Source organism: Globicephala melas, chromosome 1 (genome assembly GCF_963455315.2).
Source record: "Globicephala melas chromosome 1, mGloMel1.2, whole genome shotgun sequence".
Lineage (NCBI taxonomy): Eukaryota > Metazoa > Chordata > Mammalia > Artiodactyla > Delphinidae > Globicephala > Globicephala melas.
In genome coordinates, this window is record NC_083314.1 from 70,576,330 (window position 1) to 70,594,969 (window position 18,640).

At 49.8% G+C, this 18,640-nt stretch overlaps 1 protein-coding gene across 4 annotated transcripts in view; it reads left to right on the top strand.

Moving 5' to 3' along the window:
* Positions 1–18,640, top strand: part of OLFML2B (olfactomedin like 2B) — a 41,373-nt gene that overhangs the window by 7,362 nt on the left and 15,371 nt on the right. For 2 of the 4 annotated variants that reach the window (XM_030847431.2, XM_030847433.2), the window contains exons 4-5: positions 10,719–10,895; positions 16,306–16,537. In XM_030847431.2, the coding sequence (XP_030703291.1) occupies positions 10,719–10,895; positions 16,306–16,537 (409 nt within the window). The remainder of the gene's footprint in view (positions 1–10,718; positions 10,896–16,305; positions 16,538–18,640) is intronic. The other 2 variants (XM_030847432.2, XM_030847435.2) reach the window with 2 other exon arrangements.

Below are 18,640 nucleotides of genomic sequence, written 5' to 3' on the forward strand. Positions count from 1 at the left end.
GTAGGTCCACAGTCATGTCAGTTACGAGGTCTAATGAGTGGGGTCAGGACATTGGAGCCCAAGCTTGTAGGCAGATCAAGGTGGCCAACGGGATCATGGCAGTCCACTCTTATCACCCCAGTCTTCCTGGAGGGGCTCCCTAAGAGAATCAGGCCACTTGGCATCTCGAGTCTCTCCTTTCCTGACGTTGACAGCTGGAATGATGGGATTCGGAATGGTCAACACCATCCTACTACCAATGGACTTCACGTGGGCTTGGGATTCTTTCTGCTATTTAAAACCACCTTCTGATTCTTTCAGATGGGTTCAAAAGCAATTAAACCAAGATCCCATTGGACCTTCAAAGTTGGAAAGTGCCTGTCTTTCTCTTGGCCCCTAGAACCATCCAAATGTGCAATGCCCCTTTAAAAAAAAAAGATTGATTTTCTACAGGAACAGGGGTGACAGCCACCCCTTCTGCCTTTACCTGACCTTGGCAGCCACATGTTTTTCATTCTGTCTGGAGAACACAGCCTGGGAAGGATAGCTCTGGGGGTAGAACACAGTGTTCACGAGGCCAAGGTCAGGCACTCGGCCTCTGAGAAGGCCAGTGGGCTGAGCTCTGTTCAAGGCCTATAATGTTTCCAGCCTCGTCTAGCAGCTGAGCCCTCCCTGCTGGCAAAGGGAAGGAGTGTGGATGAATTTGGTGCAGTGCCACTACCCAGCAGGATGTATCTTCTGTGCAGTCGTACAGTCACTGGGTTTTTGCCCAAACCAACCTTAGTTATATCGATGAGAGCTACCTCTTTTTCAAAACTGTGGAATGATTAGTAGCAAAAACTGGACCTTTATAATAACCATCATCATCATCCCTTGTATTTGTATAGCATTTGTGGTTTTAAAGCATCCCATATACATTTCGCTTATTCGTTCCTGTGAGCTGGACAGGATTTGAGACCCAAGGAAATGAGATGACTTTCCTTCAGTCCCAGTGCTAGTGAAGTATAGGCTGGAGCTCAGGCCTTCTGGTTCCTGGTTCCTCAGAGCCCTTTCTGATCAACCTCATAAGTTTCTTCAAATCATTGCTGGCCACCCTGGGAGCATCAGTTTTTCCTAACCAGAACTTACAGCAATAGCTCTTCCAAGGGAATTTCTAGGCAGAACCATGGCCATACCCCATAAATCCTGTTAATAAGATTAAAGTTAATTTAGAGAAGGTCCCATCCAGTGAAAGTTTCCCCACACAGGCACCCCAAGATGACAGGGTGCTTTGGTGTGACAACAGATACAGATGGGTCTGGGCCCTGGGCCCACAGACCAGAGCAATGTCTCTCAGCTTCAAGTCCAGCCATTCGTCTCCTGGCTCTCGCTGGCTGACTCTGTCTGCAGTCTGCATGCAGTGAAAAGGCAGAATGTTGGGTAAATGGAAAAAACACTCCTTCTCCAGCCTGGCTCTGCAGGAGGAATGGGAGTGAAACTCTGCTCCTGGTCTTTGAATATTCTTGAATCCCAAAGAGAGCTCTTTGGAGGTCAGACCAGACAAAAGGGTCAAATTGGAGGGACATTTTGCCCAGAGTAAGATCAGTACTTGGCAGAAGAAGTAGGCATGCACATGTGTATACATTCACCTCAGCTATGTAGGAGGATGTAAGAATGGAAACTCCATTTGTAGATGAAAGAGGAAGAAAGGAGAGAGAAATGGAATCTGAACTGTTGAGAATCTCACCCCTTGGTAAAATCAGCTCTGGAAGCTCTTGTTGGTGGAGTGATTTTGGTTGAGCTTCTGTTTTAAATTGTGAAAAATAACACATGTATAGAAAAGTGCATAAACAATGACTGTACAGCTTAGCAAGTTATCATAAAGCAAATATCCATGTAACCAGCACCCAGCTCAAGAAACACCCCAAAAGCCCCCCACATGTCTTCTCCCACTCACATCCCCCCCTGAAGGGAACCTCTATCCTGGCTTTATGTTAATCATCTTCTTGCTTTTCTTTGCAGTTTCATCACCTAAGGATGCATCCCTAAACACAACAGTTTTGTCTGTTTTTGAACTTTAAATATGTAGAATCCTACAGAAGTGTGTGTCTATGTGTGTGCATGTTGGGCTTCTTCCACTCAACTTAATGTTTTTAATACTCACCTATGTCATTTTTTGGCTTGTAGTTCATTCATTTTTATTCCTGTGTAGTATTCTAGTGTGAGATTATACCACAGTTTATTGATCTGTTCCACTGATGGCGGAGATGGGGGTTATTTTTAGTTTTGTAATTCATAGTAACCCCAGGGGCATCCCTCTATATGCACATCCCGTACGTGCGTACACTTCTCTGTGATGTGTAAGTAGGAATGGAACTACTGGGCTGTTAGTTATGCTTATCGGCAACTTTAGGGGATACAGCCGACCTTGCACAGCCACATGTTTTCTCATCTGTGGATTCAACCAGTTTGAGTTCACATGGAATTCAACGTTTATAATTACTTGGATGTGACTGTGTACACATGTGCCTTTGTATATGTGTGGGTGTATGTCCCAGGCTCTTGAAATAGATGCATGCCTACAATTTGGTTCAACCACAGAAATTTTGGGGGGATCGAAAATATTCCCCCCCAAGTTCCAGAAAGCACCAAAAAGCACAACTTGAATTTGCTATATGCCAGCAACTATTTACATAACATTTACATCGTATTAGGTATCATAGGTCATCTAGAGATGATTTAAAGTATACAGGAGGATGTCTTCAGGTTTTATGCAAATCCTACACCATTCTATATAGAGGACTTGAGTGGATTCTGGTATCTGTGGGGAGTCCTGGAACTCATCGCCTGCAGAGACCAAGGGGCGACTGTATTGCCAGGCTGTTCTCCCACGTGGTAGTACGAGTTCATGTTGCCTCCAGCAGGGTGTGAACGCTCCACACACATTCTTACCGAAACTTGGTATTGGCAGACTTTCTAATTTTTATCAATTTGGAGCACGTATCTTAGTGGGACCCTTTCACTGTGTGCCACAAACTTAACCCCCAGAACCTCTTTCCTGTTCCCCTAGTGGAGTCCTGAAACCGCATGGGCATTCCTGTAGAACTTGTCCAAGTAGAAGTAACATCCAAGGTAGTCAGTGGTCCAAGAACCTTCTATGTGGTAGATCCAGGCTGACACTCTTCTGAAAGTGGCTGGGAAAGGAAAAGGGATGCAGGAAGGACCGGTATGTATTGGAGCTGGGGTGGGTGTAGGCACAGAATATAGGTGCCAGGAGAGATAGGAACTAGAAGTCTAGAAGGAAAATCTGTAGCTTCCAAAGGCAAAGGCAGACCCTATTCATTACATGTAGACCTGTCGTTGGCACAGATTCAGCTCAGAAGACTTTTGCTCTGAGCGCTGAATGCACCCAGAGACACAAAGACTTGTAGGCTGCCCAGGCCAAAAAGTGGATTCTGATGACAGCAGGACAAGAGGCAGAGGTACAGGCCTAGTACTACGTACTGCTTCCAGGAGTAGATTTATTATCCAAGTAAAGAAAAAGACAAACAGAGGGCCAGGTCGTTAAAATAATTTATTCTAGCATCAAGGCTTTAGTTGAATTAAGTCATGCCCATAAAAATTGCAAATCTTTGTGAAGAAATGCCCTACCTCCACTTAGCTGCAGTACAACTGGCAACATTTATAATTACTTGGATGTGACTGTATACACATGTGCCTTTGTATACACGTGGGTGCATATCCCAGGCTCTTAAAATAGATGCATGCCTACAAGCTTCCCAAAGTGTGATTTCTGTTGCCCAAGTGTGTGTGTGACTCCTTTTCTCTCACACCTACCCGCCGGAGTTTGCAAACCCCATCCATGAGTACAGATGGCATTGTGGAACCTTGTGTGTCATCTGAAGCTTTTTCTTCTGATACTGTTGTGTCCAAGTGGGATTTAAAGTCTACAATGGATTTACCAGACCCAGAACTGGCCCTCTCCCCAGAATGTGCTGGCACAAGCACTACTGAGGGCTTCTGCCCCAGACGTAAGGATTTGGTGGCCTTTGTGTTTCTGGTCTGGAAGGCAAGATCAAAGGATCATTCCTGACTCTGGGGGATATATCTTTTTACCAGCTAATAGGAAAATGTAATTTTTGTCTGTGCAGGCCTGGCCACGGGTTAGGGGACCTGTCTCTTTCCACGCCTCTCCTCTCTGCCCTCCCTCCACTCACATCAAGACACCCCAAGTGCTTACTCTCTCTCCTGATCAAATCTGCACTCACAGAAGGGTTTGCTGTCAATCGTTTCACTCTCCTCCTTACTCAAGTGCAGCCTTGGAGAGGAGTGTCGCTCCCCCTGTCTGACCATAATGTCCTCATCTGTGAAAAGGGAAAGGGTTGGAGATAATATTTCTAAGATACATTTCAGCTCTAACGTTATTTAATTCGGTTTACATCTTAGTATGGGTTAAGGTCAATATATAACCTCTCCTGGGTTTTACATATACTTCAAATCTAATCTGTCACTGTGGCGTGAAAGCTTTTCTTCTTGGCTAAAGGGATGTAAGGTGTGAGCCTCAGCCCTCCGTCCGCTGGCCTGGGAATAGCTTGCAGCTGCCGGGATGTGAGGGAGCGTGTGGTTGTACTGTGGGGTTCATCATCAGAGGCCTGGGGGCTTCTTGCTCTTTACTTTTTTGACTATCTTCCAGGCTCTGGACTTCCTGAGGACAGCCTGGGTCTAAGTCATCTTTGTTTGCCAAAGTTTAGCCCAACGTGGATGTGGACTAGATGCTCAACAGCTGTTAGGTTGGGGGAGTGACTGAACACGTCAGCTGGCCGCCCCCTGCAGCCAGGCGGGCCTGCCCTGTGGTCAGGGCTTGTGCTGTGTCCTGCCTGTCCTGTCAGCTGCGGCGCCAGCTGTTTCTAGCTGCTCTCCCCATCCAGCTGTCTTATAGGGGCTGGAGACAGCTGTCGCCTAGGGTGTCTGTCCCAGGCCACCTGGTCCTAGTTGTGTCATGGAGGGTTCTGAGGGGGGAAGGGCAGGGCGAACTATGGGAACTCTGAGCCCTCCCACCAGGTCCGATTACTCGCACACTATCTCACTTCACTCCCACAAGGAACCGTGCTCCCTCTGTCCTCAGGCTTGCCGTCTGCCTCTGAGCCGTGTGCACATCCAGCCATCTACTAGTGGGGGCGCATGCCTGCTGCATGACTTGGGGCCATGGTTTGGCTCAGCTGCAATCTTGCTTAGTCTCCTTCTACAGGAGTCTCTTTACCACACACCAGCTCTGGGTCCTTGCCTTCTTCCCTGTCCCAGCCACGCCAAACCTTAGCTCCCCTCCCCTTTTCCACCTGTGTATCTGCTACTGAGATCCCACGAGTCCGTCCCACTCCACCTTCGGCGACGCGTGTCAAGCCCTGTTTTGTGTGCTGTGCCACATACAGCTCTTCATTCGTTCTCCAAACCAAGCCTGGTGAGGTAGGTATCATTATTCCTTCCTCCTCGAACTGATGGGGCCTGGAGTGTTCCCATCACTTGCCTTACGTAGTTACGTAAAACCAGGTAGTGACTGTGGTGTAGGTTTCATACCTGGTCTCCAGAGCCAGCACTTTGGCCACCACACCTCGTTCCTGGTTCTGGTTGGGAAGACAAGACCACAGAGAGCTGATAGAGCTTTGCGCTCTGGTTGTCTTTCCCTCGGGTCCCAACAGTTTTGGCTTAAGCTGTGCCGTGGTCTCACCCAGGCATGCGCACACTTGTCCAATAGCTGGACAAGATCAGGACACAGTCTGTGCCCGTGGAACAGCCTTTCTGCACATGCCCATTGCACCAGTCTGCACATCTGCTTGTGTTGTCCCTCCATATGGCTCGTTAAAGCTGTCCTCTGACCAACTGTGCTGCCCAGTGCTGACTGCCAGCTGTACCCTCAGTTCCACCTACATCCAGTTCCCCTTCTCCCAGGGACTTGCCGAGTTTGCACACTGCCTCCCCTCTGGCACCTGTGCATCTGACTGTGGTCAGCACAGGACACCTGTGCCCAACTGGCAATGCGGGCTTGCTCTCAGTAGGTACCCTCCAATGCCCTACTACATGCCCCCAGCACGTGGCACTTGTTCTGTGAATACCTCTCAGTTCCTGAGCTCTGTCCACCCCAAGGACCGTGACACAGTTCCCAGATCTTTAATGGCCCTGACTGGCCGTATCCTGCCAACTGTGCCAGCCCTCTATCTACCTGTGCTTCTTCCCTCCTGCTTTCCCTCCTCATAGCACCAGGATCCTGGGCAGGGACCACGTGGTGTGCTCACCCCTGGCCGACAGGCACCCCTCCCACTTCCTCCAGCACGTTGCCAGTGCCATGCACAAGCCAAGTTGCACACACTGTAAATGTCACAGTTGCAGCTGTCCCAGAGGGGAAGAGCCAGAGGCATGAGGTCATGGAGTTCACCCTTCTCCCAGGGCAGGATCGAGAGTGTCTTGTGTGGGCACCATCCCCGGTGCCTCCTGATATGTACCCCATAAAAGGCCCTTGGTGTGAGGAATGCAGAGCCCCAGGGAGGAGTGGGGAGCCCTGCAAGGCCAGCACGCCTGGGGAAGAGGTGGTTGCTGCTCTGCCGCCCTGGGGGACATCGGCTGGCTTGGCCCAGCAGGCCGATGGGGTGATGCCACCACCAGCCTGGTGTTTATTCAGGTGGCTGGCGGGCTTTGCTGTTCCCATGAGGGGAATAAAGAATGTTGCTTCTCCGGGGTCTCAGGGCCAGGCCTGTCTCAAACCCTCCTCTGTGGAAACTCAGAATAATAGCTCCTCACTAAAACCAGAAAGGGTACTGGCATTTCTAAATCGATGAGAGGGGAGCCTTCCAGGGACCTAGAAAAACCAAACTCTGCAGGGCAGGGGCTAAACCTGTGGGGTTGCCCCTTTGCCTCACAGCGAGTGCAAGGACCAGTGCTGACTCTTTCGAGGTGTTCAGGAATTGGGTGGGATCTTGTTTTAGGCTACTTAGGCCAAACCATTGGGTCCACCCAGAGAGGGGTCCTAGGGCCATGGCTGGGCAGTAGTTGTGGACATGCCTCAGTCTCCACCTTAGACAAGTGTCGTCGATCTTGCCGATGAGCTAGCATCTGCATCTGTCCCATCCCTCTGACTTGCTTTCCTTCATTGCACTTTTCACTAGTTGATGTTTTCTTGTTTATTTATTGTTTACTTCCCCTCATGGAGGGTGGTCTTCATCAGAACAGGATCCTTGCTGGCCTGGCTTACCCTCAGTGCCCAGGGCTGAACTCATGAGTGCATTAATGAAGAAATACTATATCGAACCCCTGAACCTTCTGGGGCTTCATTACCTGTCCCAGGATGTGAGAGTTACAGGAGAAGATGCACAGGTGCACCTCTTAGCAGGTGCTTAAAGATGTACAGAAACGCTTGAATCCCACTCGGGCACCAGGAACTTTTCCTGTCGGCCCCAGAAAGAACCTGGTTCCTGTAAAACAGTCTTCCTCACACATTTGGGCCCCCTTTCCATTAGCTTTATCCCAAGCTTCCTACATTTAAGACCGTGCTTCCCAAACTTCAGTGTGTATGCAGATTGCCTGGGCATCTTGTTAAAATGCAGATTCTGATTCAGCGGGTCTGGGTCAGGTCAGAGCTTCTGCATTTTAACAAGCTCCTGAGTGACGGAGTGATGCCTGTGCTGGTGGTCTCTTTGAGTAGCAAGGATTTATGGGAATCCAACATTTTTATATTTCTCTGTATAGGCCTATCCTATTGTATATCCTGAAACCAAACTGACAGTGTTCACTGGCCCCTGTGATGTGCTCAGTGCTGCTGGAGAGCTGACGGAGTGCCAGGAACCTCTCCTGGTGTTCTTAGTGATCCAGCAAGTGAACTGAAGAAGCAGGGGCCGAGAGGCTGGGTGCTGGATTCAGTTCTGCCACTTTTAAAAATGATCATGGGAAAAATCACATCCTTACTCTGGGCCTCAGTTTCCTCATTTGTGAAATGAAGGGGTAGGCTTGAGTTCTGGGGTCCATTCCAGCTGTAACAGTCTATGAAAAATAACAACCACTCAGTATGTCCCATGCACTTCCACATATAGTTTAACTCATTTAATCCCCATAACAACCCATAGGGCAAGTGCTAGTATTAACCCCATTTTACACATGGGCAAAACGAAGCACAGGGAGCTTAAGTAATTTGCCCGAGATAACAGATCTAGCGGTAGCACCATTGAGATGTAAACCAGACAGTTTCCTCCAGAATCCACTGTATTTGGCTGACTCTGATAACACTTATCAGGAATGACTGCACCCCCAGTAAAACCACTTATTCCGGGTATTCGTGAAACAAGACCTCTTCTCAAGGGCTTCAGCTCTCATAGTTGATTCTGTGCAATTTAGAGAGGTTGGCTTGGCCTTAGCCCCACAGACACATTGAGCCTTTCCAGTGCTCAAAATCTGGCGTGCACTGAAGTGCTGTAAGAATAGCATGGCCAGTGGTCTAGAGCCTGGTTAGTTATAACAATCATGTCGTGGGCTCCTTTGGGCAGCCCACGTAGGGCCACTGGAGCCACAGTGTCTGGGTGTCACCATCTGCCTACACACCCCCTAACTCTGAGCCACCGTGGCTTCCCTCTGGGACATGAGTAGCATCTTACCAGGCTGCAGACCGTGCCCGGCAACGTCTGAGCTTTTGCACTTCTCATGTCTGTCTGTCAAAGAAAGATGAAAAGTAAATGCATCTTCTATTCTTCCACGGTTACTTCCTCTGTCACCCTCATAAACGGGGCTCAAAGGAGAACATCACATTTAAAAATTCAGATGCTCATGGGACCCTTAGAATGGGGGCCAACGCTGGACAATGTTAGATCTCAGTGCGGTAAACGTCTCTAAGAATAACTAGAGGAGAAAGGCTACCTCTAAGCCTGTTGACAGCTGTCCAAGATTCAAATCCCAGTCAGCTTCATCTTCTCCAGGGTGCTGCCTCTTATGCCTCTAGTCCACTCCGTCCCTTTGAACCCATGTTGGGCACTTACAGAACCTGACATGGTTGGTCATCTTCTTTCTGCAGTGTGGACCCTGTCTCCCCCATCACAGCTGTCCTCCCACCGCACCTGCCTCCGTCCCAGGACAAGAACCCCAGGGGAATTAGAGGCTTTCTTTCTGCCATACTGTACCCTAGACACACAGGAGGTGCTCACTAGTGTTGGTTGACTGAAATGTAGCTTTAGTCCTTTCTGGTATGAACTACGTCTGGAACATGCCTAATTTGCCAAGCCATTTAGGGAAACTTTTTATGTGTGAATAGGAAAGTTTAAAGCCAGCCTATCAAATTCCTATATAGATGATACTTTTAAAGTGCTGGGGAGCCATAAAAAGAGAGTGAAACATTGCCATTTGCAGCAACATGGATGGGCCTAGAGAATATCATACTAAGTGAAGTAAATCAGACAGGGAAAGATACATATGATATCATATCACTTATCTGTATAATCTAAAAAAAATACAAAGGAATCTATATAGAAAACAGAAACAGACTCACAGACATAGTAAACAAACTTACGTTTACCCAAGGGGCAAGGGAGGGGGATAAATTAGGAATACAGGATTAACAGAGGCAAACTACTATACATGAGGTAGATAAGCAATAAGGATTTACTGTATAGCACAGGGAACTATATTCAATATCTTGTAATAACCTATAATGGAAAATAATCTGAAAAATGTATACGTGTGGGCTTCCCTGGTGGCGCAGTGGTTGAGAGTCCGCCTGCCGATGCAGGGACACGGGTTCGTGCCCCGGTCCGGGAAGATTCCACATGCCGCAGAGCAGCTGGGCCCGTGAGCCATGGCCGCTGGGCCTGCGTGTCCAGATGCTGTGCTCCACAATGGGAGAGGCCACAACAGTGAGAGGCCCGCGTACCGCAAAAAAAAAAAAAAAAAAAAAGTATACGTGTGTATATATATATATGTATAACTGAATCACTTTGCTGTAGACCTGAAACTAGCACAATATTGTAAATCAACTATATCTCAATTGAAAAAAAGACTTCTAAAAAGTGCTGGGGAGGGCTTCCCTGGTGGCGCAGTGGTTGAGAGTTCGCCTGCCGATGCAGGGGACGTGGGCTTGTGCCCCGGTCTGGGAAGATCCCACATGCCCTGGAGCGGCTGGGCCCGTGAGCCATGGCCGCTGGGCCTGTGCGTCCGGAGCCTGTGCTCTGCAATGGGAGAGGCCACAGCAGTGAGAGGCCCACGTACCGCAAAAAAAAAAAAAAAAAAAAAGTGATGGGGAATAGTTTGTGCTCATTAGAAGAGCATACTATGTAAATTTCTTTGGCCACCTCTTTTAAAATTGCTCAGAAAATCTTTCATTAACTGAGCCACTGGTTCACGTGTGTAGAGGTGCAAGCGGATGGAATTTTTCTGTAATGTTACTCGTCACTGGATAAGAGCGTACTGTGAACCAAGGGTGGATAAATAACAGGTGTCCCAGTAGCCCAGGGACATGGCAGTGTTATCATTAGGAAAGCCGTGGTGGTATTGGGAAGCATTTCCAGCAGAGGATGTACCGGAGCCAAGCTGCCCTGGAAATGCCGCCTGGGACTGAGCTCGGTCCTCAGCACAGGGCCGGACACACTCGAGGGCCCCAGTTGTTTCTGGCTGATTTCTCAGCCTGTCTGTTGAGTCTCTGTGCTCTAAGCAGAAGCTGGCTGCCAGCTCCCTCCTGTTTGTCTTCAAAGCACTTTAAAGGACTCTCTTTTTAAAATTTTCTCTCTTCTTAGGAAGTTTCTAAAAACCTCACCAAGGAAAATGAACAAATCGAAAAGGACGTGAAAGAAATTCGAGCTGAGATGAGCAAGCGAGGCAAAGAGAACAGCTCCAGTAACATCCTAGACAGCATGCCGGACATCCGCTCGGCCCTGCAGAGGGACACGGCTGCAGCCTACACCCACCCCGAGGTACAACCCAGCCTCCAGGGTCTCTGACCACAGACCCCCAGAAAACATACTCCCAGCACCTCCCATGTGCCTAGCGCTTGCAGGCTTCAGTCCTTCCACGGGCATGCTCTCGTTTCATCTACACAACAGTTCTGTAGGTCTGATGCGGCAGGGGTTGACCCCATTGTACGTAATTAACGTTGAAGCCCAGAGAGGTTCAGTGAGTACTGAAGCCAGGACTCAAATCTGGGTCTTTCGAGTTTCAGGCCCCATTTCTATTACACTCCATCCTGCCTCTTGGAGTACTACGTCTTTCATCATCATACCATGTGGTCTTCACCACAGCTCTGGAAGGCAGGCTGGGGCAGAGATCCATGTCCTCACTTTGCAGATGAGAAAACAGATCCGGGAATGCTCACAGTCTCCCTTGCTCAGCTGGGAAGTGGTGACGGGGCTCTCACACCTCTATCTCTTCCCCCTCAGTATTGTCCGGAACACAGAGTCACCTGTGCCATGAAATGAAGCACTATCTAAGGTGACTTGAGTGATGCCAAGGGACCTATTTGCTTAAAAATACCTCCTCATCTGATACCTGTTTCTTTTGGCTCTAGTTACCAAGTGATGTGTACGTGCTAATATTCATTAGTTACGTGTGTTATTTTATTTAATGTATTGGACTATCTTGTAAATTGATGACTGAAAAACAGGAGCTAACCCCCCAAAGTGGAAGAGGAAACGGGTAAATCCTGGCATCAGGACTTGAAGAGTGTGGATGCTATTAGCAAGGCAGGTCTGGATGAAGCATCGTAAGAGGGGTCCCTGGCAACCACGGGATAGCAGCCGTTAAGAGGGGTTTTGCTCACTTTTACTGGGCCAAGGATTGGTCGTGGACGGCAGAGCATGGATTCCAGGTGAACCATTGAGGGATCCCCTCAGCCTGGGGCAGGCGGGCAGGGTGTGGGTGAAGCAGGGCCTGGGACACGGACTGTCAGAGCCCCTGAGCTGTCGTATGTGCTGTGACATTGAAAGGGGCTGGGAAGCATTGCTGTGAAGGATTCTGTTGCCTGGGTCATTAAGAATTGGGGTAAGAAAGGAAGTAAGACTGACCAGGCATGTGGGCTTGGAACTCTTGAGCAAAGAAACTCCCCAAAGTGATGCCAAGCAGACAGCAGCTTTGGTTTTGGGGAACCTTGGGCTCATGTGTTCCGAAGGCAGGAGAGCAGGCAGATTAGGACTTTGGAGGCAAGAAGCCCTGAAGAGAGTATGGTGCCTGCACCCTGCCCCATTTGTAACTCAAAATAAAACCAATTCCAACCCAGAAAATAAGTACAAGGAAGGCCAGTTTTCTGGCTTAGCCCATGATGACTACTTTGACGGGGTTTTTTGGGAAATATCGTATTCCCTCAAAAATTATTTTTATTCTCATTTTTGGGTGTCCCCCGACGTGCCAGCTACTGAGTGTGTGTTTAGTCTGCTTGGTGGGTCATCCCTGAGCAGGTCTGAGTTTGTCAACCAAAGAGCCAGAAGACATTTGGGCTGGAAGGGAAATTGGAGGCACCCTCGCATCACACCTGGGGCCCTGCGGCTCCCATCGCAGCCCGTGTGGCATCCTCTGCTGGCCCAGCAGCCCAGCAGAGTTAGGCGCTTCCTGTGCTCTCCGGCTTCCAATTTCCCAGGCGGCTGAGCTTGAGAATTCCATCTGTTGTCTCGATGACACGTTATGTGGTATGTTCAGGAACCCAGCTCAGATTTTCCTGAAGGCAAATCAACCACACCAAACTCTTTTTCTCCTTGCTCAGCAAAACTGTCTGCCTCCCGAGATCCCCATTCACACACTGCGGAAGTTAGCACAGTCCACCCAAACCAGGGGGGGTGTGGGCAGAGCCAGGGCCAGGGTGGCACTGGAAAGGGAGAAGTGGTGAAGGAGGCAAGGATAGCCTCTCCCTTTGCATCCGTCTGTCTCTTTAGTGAACCCCGTGCTGAAAAAGGGGATGAGTGGGGTGTCTGGGTTTGGCTGTTCTCTTCAGGGTTCTTACAGATGATGTCAGGGTTTCTTGGAATGGTGCACGGCACCTTGCTGGAGGCCTCTTTCCAGGAAGGTCCTTGCCTGGAGGGTTGGCAGGGGGCTCTGGGGGGTGGGTTGGGAGTGGAGAGGGCAGGGTGGGATTGGGAAAACTGGGACACCAGCAGTTGAAGTCATACAACAGTTTAACAGAGAGAAGAAAGCAAAGCTTGCGGGGGCCACTGCCTCCCAGTGCAGCCAGCGAATCCAGGGAAATTATATGTTCTCTGGCAGAGGCTGTCCATGGTCTTGCACCATCTTCTTGGCTGGGAGAAGGAACTGCAGTTCCCGCTCGTCCCTAAGAGCTTGGATTAAAGACAGTTCCTGGGGTTTGCCACGAAGAAATGACAACTTGCTTTTGCAATGCAGAGGGAAACCAGAGTCTAGCAATTAGATGGCCCGCGGTGTCTGAGTCAAGGGCTGGGGCCTCTCGTCAGCCTCCCAGGCAGCTCTTTCCTATGGGAAATGAGGGATCCCCAAGTCTGCTGGGCACTAGCCAGACCATGGCCCTCAGGACTTGGGGATGTGGACAAGTTTTTGGATGGCCAATGAGTTAGTCCTGTGGTCACAGCTGAGGACAATGTGGCTTTAATGTAAGGTAGAGCACAGGCTCTGAAGCAGGCAGCCCTGGGCCTATTTAATAGCCGAATGACTTCATAAGTGCCCCTCTCAGCCACTTAATCGACTGGCCTTCAACCAAGTTGCTAAATGACTCTGAGCCTCTCCTTCCTCATCTGTAAAATGTGGATAATAATATCTACCGTGCCCCATTATTTTAAGGGTTGAAAATAATATAAAGGGACATGTCTGGCCCTAATAGGTGCTCTGTAAAATGTCATCAGCACCAGCTGAGTATTCCCTGCGCTTCTGATGGAGGTCACCTCACCAGCAAAGAACGGGAAGTGAGAGAGGGGCAGGTAGCAGGAGTAGGGGCTGCCCGGGGCACAAATCTGCCTGTTTCTTCTGGGCAGCGCTCTGGCCCCAGTCAGGGGAGGCTGGCAGAAAGAGTTCCCTGTCTTCCAGGAGTCGGTCAGCTCAGGGGAGCAAGGAACACATATTCAGGAACTTCCGTGTCTGCCGTGCCATCTGGATAAACTCTCTTGTCACGGGAAAACCAGTACAGACTTGGGGTGTGGTTGGCAATGAGGACTCCAGGTTTTCTCCAGGCCAGATTTTAAAGGTCAAAACAAGAGCCTGATTTGCTTCTTCCTGTGCAAAGTGAGAAAGTTGGCCGTGAGAGCTGGATCCCTGCCAGCTAATGTTCAGTGAACCTGAAGGTCCTGCTCTGCCCCTCAGGACCCTGGGCCTCAAGGGACAGAGGTTTTGTTTCCAAGTGGACTCTGCTCTCTGGGTGGATTTCACCAAGGATTTAAGGGAGCTCGCCCACCTCCTCATGGTGAAAAGGGGGAGCTTTCATGGCTTAGATGGCTACAGGGAGCAAGCCCTTCATCATTCAGCCATTGGATACCTCCTGAGAGCAGCTCTGGGCCACTCCCACTTAGGTCGCTGCGTGCTTTACTAATTTACTAATGCTTTACTGCCCCTCAGGAGCTGGACCCCCTGTCCAGTGGCTCTGACTTTCAGCACAGCTAGCTCACAGGCCCAGTGCCCAAGGCCCTTTGCTTTCAAAGGTGGGCGATTGTGATCCTTTGGGTGACGGGACATGACTAGATGGACCAAGGAAGGACCCAGAGACTCTGCCACACTGTGGACACAAGAACTCAGTCCCCAGGCAGCAGCTCCGTGGAGGACAGGGTGGTCCTTCCATGTGACCAGAACCGTCACAGAGGACTTGTGTGGTACCATCAATATGCCCAGGTCATTGGCTACCTACTTTAAAGCATCATTTGATTTGACAAAAATCCCAGTGCTAGTCACAAATGTAGATGGTTGCTTGGGATTTGTTATGATTCAGAAATTCAATTTAACAGGCATTTACTCAGGGGAATTAAAGATGAACAAGAGGTGGTCTCTGCTCTTCCAGTTGCTCCGTCAACAGAGGCAACATCCTTAAATAATGCCTGTGGAAGGCAGGCTGAGAAAGGTGATACAATAGAAGTACAGACTTGTATCCATTAGGAGTTGTGTTCGGCTTTGAGTAAGAGACCGAAATACAGTGCATTAAACAATAGAGCGGTTGGTTGTTCTTTCATGTAGAAGAGCTCTGGAGGCAGGTGGCCCAGGGCTGATATAGTCAGCTGCAAGATGTCATTAGTGATGTCCATGCTCAAAATCCCCTCATGATCACAAGATGACTGCTCAGCTCCAGCCATCCTGTCCATATTCTCCTGGCCAGAGAAATGAGGAAGAGTGCAAAAGATGCCTTCCAGCTGAGTCAGCCCCGAGTCTTAAGAAACTTCTCCAAAAGCTCTTCCCACCAACTTCTACTTATACCCTACCAACCAGAACTTAGTCCCATGACCACTCCCACAAAACCAGTTTCTCATTAAGTCGGGAGCAAGGAGACAGGGGATTTGGGTAGTCACTTGGAAGTCTCTGCCACAAAGTGCAAAGTGATGATTGGGAAAGAAAGATTAATTCTGAATGAAAAGGTCTGGGAGTATTTCCTTGGGGTCCTGAGATTTTAGCCAGGCCTTGAAAAATGGGTTGATTTCAAGAAATAGCTATATGGGTGTGGGGGGTGGGGGGAAGAGAATGGCCTTCCAGACAGAGAAAACAGTCTGAGCAAAGACCCAGAAGCTCAGGAGAGCCAAGAAATTCAGGAGTCAACCAAGTGCCTGGAGTACCGGGGGTGTCGGCGCTGGAGGGTGGAGCAAAAGAGAGAAGAATGCTGAGCTGGGTCAAGTCGATTTGAGTTCTCAGTGCCAGGCCAAGGACTTTGGACTTTATTCTGGATTCGTGAGGGAGGGCTTGGGGCAGTTGGTTCTAACAGCATAAGTAAAAGCAGTCATGATTCATCCTGAGGTATGCAGCTTGGTCCTCAGCCTTCATGTCCCAGCCACATGGACCTCACTAGAAATAACTGATACCAGATCTAAGTCACCCAGCATCCCCAGACCAGAGCTGAGAGGACAACTGCACTCTCTGAGAAGTATAGCATGGAGGTTAGAGACAGAGTCTGGAGCCAGACTGCCTGGGTTCAAATCCTGCCTCTACCACTTACCTGCTGTGGCCCCTTGGGCAATTTACATAACCTCTCTGTGCCTCAATTTCCCAATCTGTAAATGGAAATGATTAAAACTGGTTCCTACCTCAGAGGGCTGATGAGGAGATGAACAATGCCTGGCTCTTAGGAAGTGCTTTTAGGATTAGCTGTTGTTATTAGTATGGCCTTGGCTCCAGCATTGTCTCTGCCTGACCACTGCCCCTCTGACCAGTGACCTGACCTTCCCTTGTGTCCCCTCTGAGGAGCAGTATGAAGAGAGGTTTCTGCAGGAAGAAACCGTGTCCCAGCAGATCAATTCCATCAAGCTCCTGCAGACGCGGCCACTGGCTCCGCCAGAGGTGGTGAAGCCTCAGCGGCCCCTGCAGAGGCAGGTCCACCTGAGGGGCCGGCCGGCCTCCAAGCCCACCGTCATTCGGGGCATCACCTACTACAAAGCCAAGGACCCTGAGGAGGAGAATGACATCGAAGAGCATCGTGAGTTGGGGTCAGCCAGGGCCGCCCCCCCCCCGCAGAGGCAGGGCAAGGGACAGAGTCACCACTTGGACCCTGTGGAGGTGCACTTCCCGTGAGGCACACACCCTTTTTGCAGTTTGATTACTACTGTGGCCCCGCAGAGCCAGCTCGGTTACCTGAGAATTCCCTGCAGTTACAAACCATCCAGAATTCTTATGGCCTTTCCTCACAACTTGCTGAGCGCCCTGGGGCAAGTCACTTGCCTTCTCTGGGCTTGCAGAGGACCACAAGGCAGAACATGGCTGAGCCAGAAGGGACTTCAGTGCCCTGGAGTCCAGCCCTCCCCATTCGCAGATGAGGACCCTGAGGCATAGAGGCAAATGACTCACTCACAGCCACACAGTGGGCTTCTCCCACCTGTTCCTTCTCCAGGGACCCTGGGCTTCCTGACCGAGACTCCAGGACATGCTGCACCCCTTATATCTCTGTCCCTCTTATTTTTTCACAGACAACAGATATTCCCTTTCACCTCATCTTTATCTTGTTTCCCTAATACTTCCTTCTCCTGTGCTCCTCCCTGCCACCGGCCCCTCCTTTTTCTTCTGTCTCTCCCTGCCCAGCACCCCAGGAGGCCCCACTCTTCCTCTGTCTCCACTCTGCCAGAGCGAATGCCAGTTCCTCCCGTCAGGTCCTGCTCAGCAGCCTCCTGACTCATGTACCTGCTCTGCCTCTCCCTCCTTACAGTTTCTGCTCACCCAGTCGCTGGCATAATCATTTTCCCATTTTTAACTGTTCGTAGCCTTTTAAAATTATTAAATTCTGGGAGTTCCCTGGTGGTCTAGTGGTTAGGATTCGGCGCTTTCACTGCCATGGCCCGGGTTCAGTCCCTGGTCCGGGAACTGAGATCCCACAAGCTGTGCAGCATGGCCAACATAAATAAATAAATAATCGGTTTGTGGGGTTTTTATATTCTGGAACAGGTCCTCTGTCAGTCATACATACTGCAGATATTTTCTTCCTGCCCGTGGCTTGTATTTTCAGTTCCTTAATGGTGTTTCTGATGAGCAGATAAAATCCAATTGACCAATTATGTCTTTTGTGGTTAGACCTCTTTGTGTCCTTCCTAAGAAATCTCTGCCTCTCATATTCCTTCTCTGCTCCAAACCCTGCAGACTGCCCCATTTCACTTGGAATAAAAACTGAAGTCCAGGGGCTTCCCTGGTGGCGCAGAGGTTGAGAGTCCGCCTGCCGATGCAGGGGACACGGGTTCGTGCCCCGGTCCGGGAAGATTCCGCATGCCACGGAGCGGCTGGGCCCGTGAGCCATGGCCGCTGAGCCTGCGCGTCCGGAGCCTGTGCTCCGCAACAGGAGAGGCCACGGCAGTGAGAGGCCCACGTACCACAAAAACAAACAAACAAACAAACAAAAAACTGAAGTCCAAACACAACAGCCAAACGCCACATGACTTGGCTCCCGTGTTCTCTCTGACCTCTGTCCACCTCACTGCTCCTCAGCCTCGGCAGACATGTCCTGGCCCCAGGGCCTTTGCACTGCTGCTATTCCCCCCCTAGTATACTCTTCCCCTGATAGCTGCTTGGCTAACTCCCTCGCTCCTTCAAGCCTCTGCTCATCTCTCCATCCCACTGAGTCCCATCTTGACTACTTTATCCATTACTGCAAGTTTCTCTTCCCTTCCCTTCTCCTCACCCTACTAGACTTTTCTTCATAGCACCTTCAAATGTACAATCTGTGTATTGTTTGGTGTCTCCGCCACTAGATAGAAGCTTTGCGAGGGCAGGATCTTTTTTTGCTCATTGTTCTTGTGGCATGCTCCATAGATACCTACTGAATGAATGACTAACTTCCTCCCAGGTTTCGTAGCCCGTGGCTGTGCATCCTCTAGGTGGCCCGTGGGTCGCAGGTGGAGGATAGCGGTAGACTATTCAGAGAGACCCTCGAGGAAATGCTTCCATCTCTGCTCCTTTTCACCTGCTTCTTCTAAATCCCACCTGGGCTCTATCTCTAAATCAGGGCATCATGTTGAGGAAAGAAACCCTCATTAATCTGCCACATACCACATGCCCCCAGTTCCTCTCCCCGGTCACAAATGCACCTGTGTTTGTT